The 16,841-nt window shown below is 33.5% G+C and overlaps 1 protein-coding gene across 1 annotated transcript in view; it reads right to left on the bottom strand.

The window, feature by feature from the left end:
* Positions 1-1,644: 1,644 nt before the first annotated feature.
* Ndf (Nucleosome-destabilizing factor) overlaps positions 1,645-16,841 on the bottom strand; it is a 37,172-nt gene continuing 21,975 nt past the window's right edge. The window contains exons 8-10 of the mRNA XM_083045917.1: positions 5,919-6,029; positions 5,346-5,790; positions 1,645-5,033 (exon numbers count right to left, since the gene is read on the bottom strand). Of these exons, the coding sequence (XP_082902043.1) occupies positions 4,834-5,033; positions 5,346-5,790; positions 5,919-6,029 (756 nt within the window). The 3' untranslated portion in view covers positions 1,645-4,833. The remainder of the gene's footprint in view (positions 5,034-5,345; positions 5,791-5,918; positions 6,030-16,841) is intronic.

Consider the following 16,841-nt stretch of genomic DNA (forward strand, 5'->3'; position numbering starts at 1 on the left):
CGATACTTTTTGAACTAGAAAGTATTCGATATCTGTTAAATAATTAAGTTTTGCAATGTGCCTGTGCACAAGCACGCACGTGGACATATTTTATATACGTTTCCATAAGTGGATTTTCTCGCCGCACGGCCGGTTAATAAAGTCCGAAGCACAGATAATTCATAAATTTAATTACGAGGTGCAACCAAATAAGAGAGACCTCTCTTTTCAATAAAATCGTAATTACCCAAGGAGAACAAATAAGTCAAAATGATGTCAATTTGACGTCATATTGACCAAATTTGGACATAAATTTGATCCAAATTTGATCAATATGACATCAAATTGACATCATTTTGACTTATTTGTTCTGCTTGGGTAGTCTCGATATTGTGATTATCTCGAAATTATTTATAGAATCATTTATAGATCAATTCCACGAATTAAATAAAATATCAACGAGACAGCATATACATATATCTAAAGATTTAAAGATGAATCTTCATCAGATATAAATTAAGTGAACAATTGAGTGATAACAATATATTTACTTTGTCGCATAATATTTTTTAAAATAGCTTACAATAGGTTTGTTCTTTTTAGCTGCACTGATGAACTAGTGCAGTAAGTTAGAGTGAAACAAAATATATTTGTCTCACTTTAACTTATTGCACCAGTGTGCACTATAGTGCACCAGTGCAGCTAAAAAGAACAAACCTAATGAGTTTCAAAAATTGCAATATGCATATATCTTTTCCATTTCGTTTAATCTAATCGAATATAATCACGAGCGCGAAGCAAAGTTATATTATTATTTGACAATGAAACATTAAAAATTGCGCATGCATACAAATTATTATTACAATGCATGCATAAAAATATATTAATTAATTATGCAATACACAAAAATTCGATCTTTAAATCTCTAACAAAAAAGTAAAATTTTCTATAAGAATCTCTCTCAAAATACCTGCACTTTTCATTAGACTCGCGCGTCTCCATATGTCCTCCACGTTTTGCGCTAGACTGACCATCACTGATCGCAAGGCTCTATGCAGCAGTATCGCCACTTGATAACGAAACCAGACTCCACAGTCAGGATTGAACCGAGGATTTCCATATATCCGCCACGCTGCACGCCTCGCTTGAAACTGATCCCAATTAGAAGAGGCATGTTCCGATATACACTGCCAGTACTGAAAATCTATTGTTTACGTATATTATATATTTTCAATATTTTTAATATTGGCAGTAATATCGGAACATGGGGAAAGCCTCAGGAAGAGAGTGGCAAACTCGATCACGTGACCTTTCTTCTGATTGGATAGAGGCGTTAGAACAGAGGTGTTCTAACGCCTCTATCCAATCAGAAGAAAGGTCACGTGATCGAGTTTGCCACTCTCTTCCTATGAGGCCCTCTATTGGGATCAGTCTCGCAGTCTCGCACGAGATGTGCAGCGTGGCTGACGTTGGAGATCCTCGGTTCAGTCCTGACTGTGAAGTCAGATCAGTTTTCGCCGTCAAGCGATAACACCATATGATCGGTCTCGCACGAGACATACAACGTAGCGGACGTATAGGAAGCACGAGTCTAATGAAGAGGATAGAAAGAAAGCTCGATTCATGTAAATAAGAAATTTTGATTCAGGGAGAAGACAGATTAAATTCATAGTTCAAATAGATATTTATTCAAAAACCATTTGTATTCGTGACAAAACATATGTCTGTATCGACGTAACGCGCATATGGATGTATACTTTCATTCATTCATTCGTTCGCAATCACACTAATTTCTTCCATTATTTTTATTTTCTTTTTAGTAAACTTAATATTTACTAATTATATGTATATATATTTTTCTTTTATGCTGTAGAATATTTAATATATCTTTTTCCTATCTCCACACATAACCCACGTCAGTTACGGCTTATACGCGCATACAATTTTTGTCATTATAATGTTATTTATTTAACTGGTGATTGTGTGTACATGTCTAATTACATGTTGTCGTACGTGATATGGCGCTAAGCCATTTTTATTTCAGTTATACACTACGAAATTTCCCGCACATGCTTATTCGCATAAATTTTTGAGACCTTGTCAAGCGTACGACACGATTTTCCGTTCGACTTCGTGAAATATCTGTCATAGATAGAATAAACAGATAATCTAGAGGATTATTTTATTTGAGGAGAAAACACGAACCTGGAAACGAATAATCTATACAAATAACTTTGCTTAGGTTTCTTTCCTAAGAGCGCGAACATTTTTCAGTCTCTATATTTAGCATATTCCTTCCTAAACGTTCATCGCTAAATATTCCCTTTTACAAAGTTATAATTTTCACACAGATTGACAATTGAATATAAAATCTACAATTTCTATATCCAAAGATGAAAAAGGATAATATAAATAACAATTTAGAAAAGAATCTCGAATAATTATCAAGAATAACAATCTCTAATTTTTATATCCTCTAAATTCATTAAAAATTCAATGATCGCTAAATTATTATTTTCCCAGGGGGGGGGGGGGGAGAAAAATTTGTACAAAATAACAATTGACGAAGAGATGAGACGCAAATTTACTTCAATATGCAAAAAAACTCACTTTTTACGTTTTCCTTAAAACGTCGACCTAGACTTAAGGTATCTCCTTTTTCACATATCTTTTTTAAAAAATCGGAGGAAATTCGTACGTTTTTCTTGACCGCAAGTCTCCTCCGTGAGTCAATTTGCGACTCTCCGATCGTTCTCGACTTCGTCGCGTGTCACCCGTGAGAATCGCACGATCGTCCTGGGAAAACGGAAGCGCTCCTCCACTCACTCACTTCCTTCCTCGTCGTTAGAAGAATCCTCTCCTCGCGAAGATTGTACGATCGTATACGAAAGAATGGGATACTTTATCGTAGTAAGGACTGTTCCGAGAAGTCGATGTGCGTCGAACACGCGATGCTTTTATGGAAATAGAGTCCCGTATACTAAATAAATTAAGGTTTGGCAAATATTCATCAATATATCTTTTATTAGCAAATAAAATTTTATTGCGTTCAATTTATGATTTTGATTACGAGATTGATTTAATTTTTTAATTGTGGAATGATAGAATATAATACAAAATATTGTAGATGTGTACAATTTAAATTTCTACTACAAAACCAAATTTAAAAGGCATCGAAGATAAAATCATGTAATATTTTAAATGATATTCCCTATTCATTATTTGCAAATTAATTATATTAACAGCATCAGTAAAAGTGAGCCGATTTAGTAAGCACAAATACAAATCTTTTCTCTCTTATTTACCATTTAAATTGAATTTTCAATTGAATTCTATGATTATACATATGTATGTCGAAATGATTCTTTCGCAGAGAACTCAATGACAGTAGTGTACTGTCACATGTGATTATCTCTGAGAAATCGAATATATCTCTAGAAAAAAGTAACTAACTACTTTATATAACGAATTTGATCATTCGCACTACATCGCGTTAGTGTACAAAAGCTGTTACATAATAATATTATTTAAATGTAAATTCATAATATAAATATTTTGAACGAGTAAATATCTAATATCATAAAAGATATTTGGTTATAACATTACTAATTTATTTCATTCTTAAAAAACTGATGCCTTTGTGTTTATATTGATATATAATAGTTTTTAACGTGCATTAATGCGATGTAATGCAAATGATCGAATTTGTTATTGGATGTGCTAATTCATTGATAAACGATCAGCACGATTAGAATAACACAGTGCACTTTTACTGTTCGTTGTACAGAGTGCGAGATAAAAACTCGAGATCTACAAAATAAAAGTGCGTCTATAAAATAATGTGTTAAAAGTTATTCTTTAACGTTACTCTTTAGAATATGTGAATCATGAAGAAGACGAAAGTATACGAATAAGGATAATCAGTCCTCTTGCTGTTATACAATTGTTTCGATTGACGGATGCTTCCAAGATATCATCGTATAATTGCAATTTAAATCAATTGCATCACATAAAACATGCATTGTTTCTAACTTCCCTGGGACTATTGTCATTAACGCCTTGCTTATTATCGTCATAGTGTAGTCTGTCAGTCTGTCTGTTGATAATCTCACGCCGATACAATGTGTTGTTCATTATCAATTGCGACTTTCAAAACGCAATCCCCGTTTCGCTCAACGCCTTTCTTCAATCGGTATCGTAAGGCACATTTATTTTCGACACGTCCCGAATCTCTTGAAACTAAAATGATTGGATCAGGCGTCTCGCGCATAATCGAAGTCGAGACGCGACTCCGGGAGTTCGATCGAGTTAAACCGATGCTATACCTTCATTCGCGGGCGAAGAAAAATGTTTCTTTAATTAAGAAAGACGTGAAGAACTATTGCGCTATGACATGTCAGAAGAAAAAGAGTATTACTATATAATTAGTATTGAAACCATCATTGTCATAATGAGTTAAAATAATAAGATTACAAAGATCTACAACATTTTTCTTCTCAACGCACGTCGACGAAACTTTTCTGTGATAGACTACTGCATTTTTTATTTCACTTTTAATGCGTTCTTTAAAATTTTGCAAACGCACGCACAAATATAACGACGTGTATATTTTTAAATCGACCTACACTAAGTCGAGTATCTTGAAGTATCAATTCTCACCCTCTCGTTCTCTCTCTCTCTCTCTCTCTCTCTCTCTCTCTCTCTCTCTCTCTCTCTCTCTCTCTCTCTCTCTCTCTCTCTCTCTCTCTCTCTCTCTCTCTCTTTCTTTCCTCAGTTAGCGGCGGGAAATAACGTCAGGTATCGCAATAAATACGGTATAGCGAAGCTCGGTGACAACATGAAACCTATGTTGCGTTAGAACCTAGCTCTGATATAAACGGCCGAAGCATCATGTTCACCATATCCGAGACGTTTAGCATGCTTGTACACCTCATTCGCCGCGGCGGCCAACGGTAAAGGTTGCTCTAGTTGATCACTCATACCTAGAGACAATCTCAGGTCCTTTTGCATATGTTGCAGTGGTAACTGGGTAGGAAAACCGCCCTCGATAATTGCTACAAAGCAAAATATTACGAATAACATTAATTACAAGTTCCATAAGCATATTTTACTAACTTTTAATCAGTTTAATTAAGAACTCTGAGATATCATATAATATATTGTATAATCATTAGAATATTTATATTAAAATTAAAATTTTATTAATATTGAAATTATTTTTATAGAAATATTAAAATAATTTAAATGAAATTTTTACTGCCCTTTATTACATTTCTTAGAAATGTGCATATTATTATTTAACCGAACCAATTGAATTAATACAAATATAAATGAAATCATTGTGATCCAGATAAATCGACATCTACCTTTGCCCTTATCGAGAATCGCCGGACATGCCAAAGATGTCAATTCCAAGACTTCCAGAACATCCTTTTGCTGAAGTCCGGCGCGATCTGCAAGTGCCATACTTTCGGCTAGAGCTGCCAGAGTTACACCAGCCATTAGTTGAAGCACAAGATTCATCTTGGAAGCATTTCCGACTTCACCAAGGTAGAAGCTATTTTTGCCCATAGCCTCGAAACAGGACTGACATTCATCAAATAGCGACCGATCTCCAGCAGCAAGGATTACCAGAGTACCTTCCTGCGCCTGCGTTTTACTTCCTTGCACTTGCGCTTCTAAATAGCGACCACCTTTGCCGTTTATAGCTTCGGCGATATCCTGAGAAGTTTCCGCGTCAATACCGGTCATTTCGACATAGCTCTTGTCAGGAGATATCTCTGTCAGTACGCCGCAATTGCCAAACACCATCTGGAAAAAGCATTTATTTAATACACACATTTGTTAAACATAATTCTACTCAGTTTAATAGAAACCACAGTTGGAGAACAAGATGGATTATTATTTTTCAAGAATTGTAAAACTTTGCCAACACTTACATCCTTAGCAGCTTGTGGATCAGCTACACAAGAAAAGGTGATATCAGCTGCTAACACGACATCCGATGGCGTTAAACCTTGCTCCGCTCCTGCCTTCACAAAATCTGCACACTGCAAAAGGTAGATAACATACAGAATAATTTATTGAACTTTTTCAATCATTTGTATAAAATATAGCAAAGATATGGTAAAAATATAACAAAGATTGAGAAGATAAAATATAATTTATCTACATTTAAATAGAGATACTATGGAAAATATAATTATAAAATAATTTTTATATTTATTCACAAAAACGCCCTAAAAGCGTTTTATTTTTCCATTTATTAATAGCACATTGCAAGTTGAATTCATCGTTATTTATACAAATATTTCTATTTAGTATTTAATTACAATTTAATTATAATTCCACAAATATTTACGTATTTATGACATATAATGTGTGATTATATATATATATATATAATCATACTTATATACATTATATATATATATTTATTATATGATATATATTATGTAATATTAATAAATTTACATAATATTTATCTCTAATATTTTTAATTAATATATATAATTAATATAATTTTATATATATACATATAATTATGATATTTCATTTTATAGTGACACTAATGTCTTTATGCAATTTTTTAAATTAAAAAATATAATATAGGACGAAATTTAACATCCTAGTGCCATCTCTCGTGAAATGATACAGTCACAATTAATACGAACTAGCGCCGACAGATGACGGCACCACGAGGAGCGAGCGCCATTCGCGTCGTTCCGTTCGTCATGTAGCCGTTTCGTCGAAGCGTTCTCGAAATGCCGGCCACATCAGCAAACGACGCCATTGTTGCTCAAAAGAGTTTCCTACACGTCGCGTGGATTGCGAATACCCGTTACAGATTCGTTCTCGCGTACGGGATTTTTCTCGTTCAGCGATATTACGAGCGAGACGTGTATAGCGATTCAATGGAGAAATTTCGCAATATTCTTTCCTATTATTTCGACCGTGACGAAAATGACGAACGCCATTAGCCATTTTACGTTTTCACGTTGCTCGAACCACGAACGCCTTAGAATTTTCTTTTCTCGCGAGGCAGTAAATTATCAGGGCGCGGTTATTTCTACGTAGATGATTCCCGAGATCGCTTTTCATCGAGGACGAGGTCGACGACAAACACGCAAATTCACCGTATTACGTCTCGAATTTGTTTCATCACGTGGCTGGCTATTGTGATCTAATGTTAGCCTTTTTTCTCGAAATCGAAGCAAAATATACCAGCGAACTTTGTCTTTCTCGAAATCTATCAAATTTATTCGCAAACGCTCATTCTTGTAATAGCTGCTAAAGAATCGTAAATAACTTATTCCAAATTTAACGATTGACGTGACTAAAAAACTTATCTCTCGCATATGCTTTCTATACATACATATTCGGACAATATTGTTATAGCTCTCTAAAAGAGCCAATGTTCAACTTTAAATTACCTCGAAGTAAATTATACAAGCTGAGTCATTAGAAATACAATACTTAAAAGTCTCTTCAATTTAAAGATATGTATAAAATATATTCACATGATTTTAATACGTACTTTTAGTGACCCAACAATCTTAACTTTGAAAATTTCATATTTTGTGTGTATAATTCTAAATTTATCAGTCTAAAGTTATTTTAAAAATAATATTACATTACAAAGTTAAATTTAGATGTCATAATGATTCAAATAATTTTGAAAAGATTGCATTTAAAAGTAAATTATGTTCATCGTGTTTCTTCGAAATCATCTAAATTTGGATTTCTATATATTTCTACACAATTTTTTCGCATTTTTAAAGTCATAAAATATTTAAATATTCTACTTTAATAACATATATATTAAATATTCTTATCACACATGTGTCAAATAGCTTAATTATATCAAATAATATCGCAAATTGCGTATCAAGAGTATGTTATCTTTTATACATTTAATATAAAGCTTATATAATATTTATAAGTTTATATATTATTATATAACTGAGCAAAGCAAATGGACATTTATTATACACACGTTATAAAGAGACTCGACTCTCATTCTTGTGTGTACGTTACACGGTACCAGCGCGTCCTATCTACGAATCCTTATCTCATCCGGCATATGTTATTACGAGAGAGGAAAAGAGAAACAAAGCGCAAGTATATATTGACAAACCGAAAAGGAAAATAGGTCGCATTAATTCGTCGAGTTTACGACCTCCAGTAATGCGTGTAATAAAACATATGTTAGATTAGATTAAGTATGACGTGATAAACAAGAGTATCTCGATAAACAAATTTCACAAAACGATAAGCGAGATTTTGTTTTTAAATTATGTTTGTTGTTCGTTCGTTCGTTCGTTTTTAACGCATCTCTCTAACTCACGAAGCAAGTTTTCCGCTCCTTTCATCAGAAAGCGACTTTATATAATATAAAGTAACATCCCGCCGTCATGGTCTACTTCAAAAGTTACGTTCAACGTTCGCGTTCGGACCGTGTGACGCACTTCCGCTTGTCGATATACATAATAGAAATAACGAAAGAAGAACTTCGATTATTTTTCTCGAGGCGAACGATTATTATCCCCATAAGATAATCTTGACTAACTTGATATCTATTTATAAAATTCTGGAAGCTTTCTCCAAAAAGAATTTATGACATTTCGAACCCAACAATATGAATAATTTAATAAATAAAATCGAAATAATCATATAAATTGAAATTTATAAATATTCAGCAATGATCTTAATAATATAATATTTAAATATAACGCGTAATTTTTTCATGCATAATTCATCATATAATAATATGCTAATAAAGATCGGCATTTTTATTTCATTAACAAAATGTTTTAATTGAGTACAAACAAAATACACGGTTAAATAAATTTGATAGATATAATACAACGTTTGTACGTCGTAAAATTTATTACGTGCTCATTTGAGATTCGACACGATCTTCGTCGTTATTGCGTTAAGATGGAAAGAGCTTTGAATGAGCAAACTAGAAATAGTGCTAACAATAAGCGATTAATGGTCGAAGAACCGTCCCTCCTAGTCTTTCTTTCCCCGTATGACGTATATCACTATACAACATAAAGCAATCTAGCGTTCTCTTCCTACAATTTACCACCCACACGACGTACATGGTCACACAATATACATATAGGGCGTCTCGAAACGAATTTTAATGCTAGATTCTTGCATCAATTTAGAATGAGATTTCTTTAATGAAGATATATATCGATACACCAGCAATAAATTAAAACTAAACAAAAGTAAAGAATTACTTTTAGATAGAATTTTAATTTTGACATTTAAGTTATAGTTAAAGATATTTCTTGGAAATTAAAGTCACAATTGATGTTATTCCATTAAATTTTTGCTATGAGATTATTATTTGATTCCCCAGTTTGATTCAAGAATATAACAACAGCGTCTATTTTTTAGATACGTTGAATATGTATATAAATGTTAAAATCCGGTTGAAACAGAGCTGTGGAATTTGTTACTAAATTAAGTCAAGTTTTATCATTAGCATCTTGGCGCGAGCAGTTGATACAAAGTAGCTATCGATTGCTTGGCAACATGTTTATCACATGACTTTCAAAAATATTTCAAGAGGGCAAATATTTTCAACTGTCGATTCGAGCGCGTGTCGTGAACAAGAGATATAGATTCGTCTAATTTGAGGAAAGCGGAGTCGTCACGAGTGTCCAAGTTAATAACGTTGAACTCTCGTTATTTTAAGAATCTTTACAAGAAAGCCAATTCTTTCACCATTTCTACATAACGTATTCAATAAATGAATCTAAAAAAACAATCTGAGCTATTCTACTTCGACAAAAACTTGCAAATTAATTTGTTCTTACTGACGATGTAAGTATATATTAAATTTTCATGAAAGCTAAAAATAATAACCACAATCAAATATATAATTAAATCAAAATAAAAAGAAAACAAAATAAATTATAAAAATAAAAGGTAAAATAAATTATAGGAAATATAAAAATTAAATCAGAGAAAATGTGTATGTATATGATGTAAGAACAAAGGAGGATGGGTAAAATCATCGGATTTTGGCCCAAGCGATGGAACCTTTTTTATGCATGTTTTCTTATATTTTTGGATATGCTGAATTCAAATCAAACGTTACTTTCAAAGTGCACCGATGGGAAAATATTGAAAATAGCATTTAAATTGCAGTTCTGCTCTTAGCATGACCCAAGATCAATGACGTAGACGTGGCGGCTATCTCATCTCGTGTGTGTGTGTGTGTGTGTGTTAAAAGTCAAGCATTACAAAAAATATTGTATGTGGCATGTGCGGAAGACAACGAATTACGTCGCGCGTGAAGTTGCCGCATTCGCCTCAGCTTATGATACAGATACATTTGAATTCAACACATCCAAAAATATAAGAAGACATGCATAAAAAAGGTTCCATCGTTTGGGCCAAAATTCGGTGATTTTACCCATCCTCCTTTCCAAATCTTTTTAAATTTTATTAAAATTATTATTCAATCCATCGTAATCACATCGAAAAGATTGTACTAGTCAGAGCGCGATTACGCAAGATAATATTCCATTGCATAAATTCCGCGAAAATTAATTTTGCAAATAAATGCCACGAATCTCATAACGCAAAATGTCATACAAAAAAAACAAGTGCGTGTCGCCACAGGTGACTTGGCAATCAAATAAATAATAAATAAAAGTGAACTGACAGACAAGAGACGGTCACGACAAGTCGCGGTAATATATGTGTGTTATACGAGGACCTTGAATTAACTTGGGCAACTTGTACGACTTCCACGATGGAAGAAATCCAATGAATTTCGGACAAACGTTACTGCACACGTGCGAGCCTTTGCATTTTCCTGTCACGATATAACACATTGTAATGTCGACTCTCGCTTAATCATTCGTAGCTTGATAACCCTGACGATAAAATGTATGAGTTTTTTTTCGGCATTTGTGCTATTTTAAAAGAATTATGTAAAATTATGAATGAGCGTGAAAAAAATATTATAGATGTAGTAATTTTAAATAAACCCTTTTGTGGACATAAAACGCAATATTTATATTTCGGAAATTAAATGTACCATCGATAAAAATTGAATTATGTGACAATTGTGTATATTAGTTTTTGTACTTATTAATTGTGTACTTATATTGATATACATTTCGCAAAATATTTTATAATGCTTTACGGACTTTATTTTCGCAAAATTTATGAACGTGAAATATTACACAATAACATCCTTATTTTTCATTTTTTATATATATTTTGTCTTTTGTAATCTACTTTATCACATTTTTTATTTTAGTAATATATGCAAAAACATTGTATTGTTTATCCATTGAATATACAAAAACTCTAGTCATCTTTAGATGCAATGTACATTGAATACAGATTAGGGAAAGGAGATACGTTTCTTAATGATTTCAGCTCACGCAAAACTTTGTAAATATTATATAAAAGCGAGAAAAAGTTGCACCACGCATGTCTAGCCTACGTAAAATGCGTAGGTGAATATGCTGAGGCTGATGATTTGGCGTTTGCATTAATGATCGACGAGCGAACAATACTATTTGCCACTCCCGTATCGTATCCATTATGTACTTGCAACACCTCCGCAACTCTCAACGTAACTCTTCATCAAAATATTTGTCAATGAGATTGCCGCTATAATGATCTATATCGGATTTTCGTATACATAAAAGATTATACTATTCCCAGCCCATGGCAAAAGTTCAAATATTCCGATGGCATGTCGAGATAACTTTTTCGTAAGCAAAAGCAACAAATATGTGTCATCAAACTTAAAATTTTGAATACCCTATTTAGCGCCACTGTGATTTATATTTTACATTTCGATATATGTGTGTTTATCACATTTCGAATTAAACTTTCTCCCGATAACATAAGATATGATAATTGCACTTGACGTGAAAAACTCTTGGATAAAATTTAAAAATTAAGCTTTTTTAATTAGCAAAGAAGAAATCTATTTCTTTTCTATCAATAAATAATCCTTTCTCTCTCGGGTCAAGGAGCAATCGATATAACTAGCCGAGATATCGCAATTGTGGAATATTCACATATTTCCAATGAAAGCGGAATAATTTAAAAGACTATGAAATCGAAACACGATATTGTTGAGAAAGAGAGAACAGAACAGATATCGCAATTTTATGTTTCAAATTAAAAAGACTTTAAAAAATTGAGAAATCTATTTATTAAAAGTGCTTTCTTCATATCACTAATATAAAGACACATAAAAAACTTGAAAAATTAAAAAATTAAATTCTGCAATAATGTTTATATGTGTGATAATATTGAACGAGGAGTTAGAAGCCTATTAAAATTAAATTTATGTCTCTACATCTATAAATATCGATCCGCGGATAATCAAATTATTTCATTCGATGCAATGCATAAAGTATAGCTTTGATTGACGGCAAAAGATACGAATTGAACGCACACGCGCGCACGTGATCGCATGCAATCATGCATTTAATTAAATATCATTCCGTCATGCATGCCCGTGTAAAATTACGCGAAAACCAACAGTCACGAGTGATGCATTTTTTTTCATATATTCGAGATACGGATCTCATCATTGTTTCGTCATCCAAAAGCGCTAATTGTCACGCAAACAGCGCACCTTTGATTTTCTCCAATGCGGTGCCATACTCCGATGGATACCAGAGACGACCGAGCGGAAACTTATCCGCTCTACGATGAATTCGATCCAACTGCTGATACCAACTTTGATAGGAATGTGCCCGATAGGCGAGAAGAAAGAAAAAGCGATGGGTATGTTAAACAGTGGGATAATTAGCAAGCCGCCTGTAAACCGCTTCAAAGGTCCGGCACTAATGACCGTGTAGACAAAAACGATTAAATTAATTACCAGAGGATGGGACAGTCGTTGATCGTCCAATTTCACTATCGCAAAATGTTCACGAATGAGTTACTTCAAAATTGTTGTAGTTAAAAAAATTAAAAATTTGAAAACATGAGGATTTCACATAGATGTGTAAAAATTCATAGAAAAAAAATATAGAAAATAGAGATTGATCGAGGCTTCGTGAAACAATTTTTAAACCGATAAATGTAACATTTTTAAATATTTTACATACAACGAAAACAAATGTATATGTGATTATATAATAATATTTTTACGACTAAAAGAAATTTGTAATGCAAACGTATCCGATTACATTTAAATTCAACACGTGAATGCTTGTGGAACGAGTTAGTGCAGTTTGATTCTTGGAAAACAACAGGAGATTACATCGGTGTAATTAGGAAGGCTATTTTTGTCGAGGTCGATTTGCCTATGGCAAGTTTTTCTTTTATTGTTGAGAGATGAAGAAAGCGAAAGCAATCAGTCATATTAGCGTGAAAGTAGTCCAAGAGACTTTCTTGTTTTCACCTTTCCACGGAATCCTTCATGCGGTGCTACTTTATCATCGACCAACCAAAAGCTAAATAAACAATGGCTCTTGAGTAAACAAAACGAATGTCGCGCGTCACTTTGTCGAGGTTCAATGTCGAAGTAATCGCCCACATATGCTTTCCATTCTTAATTTAGCGACGAATTAAGAAAATATTATCTGCAGGATATTTTTGAGAAAATAATATAATGTAAAATAAATAATATATGTAAAAAAGAACGTATGCAGTTAGAAACTTTAGTTGTATTTTCTCCACTGGCTTTATAGAGCATAAAGATTTCGAATTGAATATTTCATACGTAGCGACTCATCCAAGATTAACAATACACATCAAATTATATCTTCAAATTTTCTATCTTATCAACATTATATCTTTAAATATTATTAAATTGATATAATTTCATCAATCTTTTTATATGACATATCAATCTCCAATATTAACAGATTTTATTTATTTTTAACTACCATGACATAACGCAATAACGAGTTACGATAAATTATTTAAGGGTAACACCCAGGTGCAATGGTCTCGGTATCTACAGCCCTGATTCCCTGCGTGCGCGTTTATATATCCAGCGCCAAGTATTTATAGCCCCGAGTATAATAGCTAGAGAAAGTAACTCATTTAACAATTCTCTATCTTTTCACACAAGATTTTACTACACCCATACATTCCTTTAGAAATACCTCCTTTCGAAAATGTCAGTCTGATCGGTAAAATGCCGAAGGCGAAGGCGAAGAATGATACTGCTAAGGAGAGAACGAAGAAGCAAGAGGAGGAGAACGATAGAGCAGAGTAGCAGAGTGCAAGGGGAAAGAGAGAGAAAAGAAGCCGAGGGAAGCGGTCGACATGCACGTCGAGCGACGGGCACGTTTAAATAAAGAGTCGACGGTAGTTGCGACGTTGCCGGATTTGGCCACTATTGATCTGCGGATTGCGGATTCGTTCAGCGCAGCAACCGGGGGTCATGCGTCCGCGAGACGGCAACATCGCGCGTCTCCCAGCTGATCGGGAGCTCCGCTCGACTTCGGCCAAGCAGGCCAAGCTCTACCCCGCCGTCCGTTTCATCTCCCTCTCTTCGTTTCGTACAAGAGAATTGCCTTGTTACACTCGCAACTAGAAACGCGATATCTCGCACGGTACGGCCTACGTAAGCGTGCGACCGCTATTGCCCTGACTCGTAAAACGACCTCTCTTTCTCGCTGTACGAAAGTGTGTCGGTTCCGCACTTTAGTACCAAGTATACCAAGATGATACCCTTCTTCCCCTTGCTTTTGCCAACGCATTGCTTGCGTTATGTAACGAATATTATTTTTTTTTTTTACACGAACTGAGCTCATATATTATTAAAACGCTCATTTTCAGACTCTATACTACGGGTCATCTATATTTATATGTCGTGACAACTAAAAAAAAAAAACGGTTTCGTAAAGAGAAAATCAAGTATATAATGTTAGGTAACGTTCATCGCATGATTGTCAACATCAATCATGCTCCGACATCTCTGACTTCATAATTTCTGAATGCATCATTTTGTGCCACGTCTAAAGCGACACTCAGAAATAATGAGGGCGGAGAGAAATCTCCGAGTACAATTGAACTTTAACGTTCTGAATAGTGCGGTACAAACGCCTCAATGCCGATCATCGCGTGTAATTCTCTTTCACAACAAAAGAGGTTTATTGTGAACGAGGTTTTCATGAGATTCTTTAAGAGCAATCGATTTTTCTCGGTGCACCCTTTTCCATCGAGGAGATTCCCACCTGAGGACTACTCATCGATGTCGTTACGTAATACGTGCAGAAATTGATTCCGTTCTCTCATTTTTCGGAGAACATGCTTTCAATACTCAATAAGCTATACAATGCACTTTCAAAAGCAGTGCCACGATCATTCAGAAATAAATTCCCTCTTAAACTATTCGTATATACATATATCGCTGTTTCTATTTTCAAATCTTATGTAAAATAAATAAAACACTGCATATATAGTAATTATATTTAGAAATTAAGAAATTAATTTATAAATATAGAAATGTATGTACACTTATCATTTAGAAAGAACATATATTATTCTAAAACCTGACATTTATTTTACGCAATCATTCCCGATCTATTTAAATATTGAAATTGATTATATTTGGAGAGAAATATCGTACAAACAAAAACAGAAGAAAATTAAAATAATAATATTACTTTTATAAATAATTATATTTTTCGTGCAAAATTGCATTTCTTTGAGAATAGTCATCTTTAGATGTATACTTGGAATCTCTTCTGCAATTTTTGATGATCTCGTTGCACGTGTCGAAAAAAGACGAGACGTGGCGGCGAGATCGATAGAAAACTCATAAAAAAACGTTTGCGTCATCTTTGCAGAGTAAAACTCTGCAGTTATTAAATAGCGCACACGTGAGAGGAAGCGCTTCGGCACGCTGAGAGAATTTTCTCTTAGAATTTACCCTAAAAATCATGATAATCGTGGGACAATATGTTATGGAAAGAATTTTATAAGAATTTCTCTGATTAATATTTATCACAATAAAAATAATATCTGTCACAATAAAATATAAACTGCATAGTAAAGATATTATTATTTTTATTGTGATAAATATTAATCAGAGAAATTCTTATAAAATTCCTTCCATACCATATTTATTATAGTTAGTATTTATTGTAGTCAGTTGTCCCCCACCATTACCATGATTTTCAGGGTAAATTCTAAGAGAAAATTCTCTCTGTGCACGTATATTAGAGAGATCAGGGCGAAAAAGCAGATAACCCTACCCTTCGATACCGCCTCCCCCTGACCATGACCGACGATATGTGCAGGCAAGAACAGATGGGGAAGCAAGTTTTCACGTTGGCCTTCCCGTAACCTACAAAACTTTGCCAATCGAGGCCAGACTCAATCTTATTATTAAGTAACAAGAGTATGCGATCATGTTCTCTCAAGCTAACTGACTTACAACCGCGGTCTAGTTCGGTCGACATCACTCGACCTTTCAACCCTTCTTAAATTACAATCTACACTAGGAAGCAGAAGAGAAGTTCCTTTTATAATGAATTTATTATAAAGTCTTAATGCAGTTTCTTTGATAAATTTGTAATTAAATTTTCATAAACTTCAAGATATGTAGTATCAAATGATAATTAATAATAGAGTATATAACTTTGTGTGCTATATTATACTCTATTATTTTATTATTATTTAGTACTACATACATTGAAACTTTCCATTAAGATACATATGTATATCAGTAAAATTATTATTTATATACGATATCGAAAATGAATGGCTAATCGTTTGATAATATCGTTCTCAAAGGCGATGATTTTTAATCGAGATTAGTAGCATTAAAAATATTTTACTAATTATTATTTTAATAATATATTACATATATTGAACAAAGAACTTGGATGCAAAGAATATAA

Source organism: Prenolepis imparis, unplaced genomic scaffold, assembly GCF_030444845.1.
Source record: "Prenolepis imparis isolate NDT839.2.m4 unplaced genomic scaffold, iyPreImpa1.0 SCAF_9, whole genome shotgun sequence".
Lineage (NCBI taxonomy): Eukaryota > Metazoa > Arthropoda > Insecta > Hymenoptera > Formicidae > Prenolepis > Prenolepis imparis.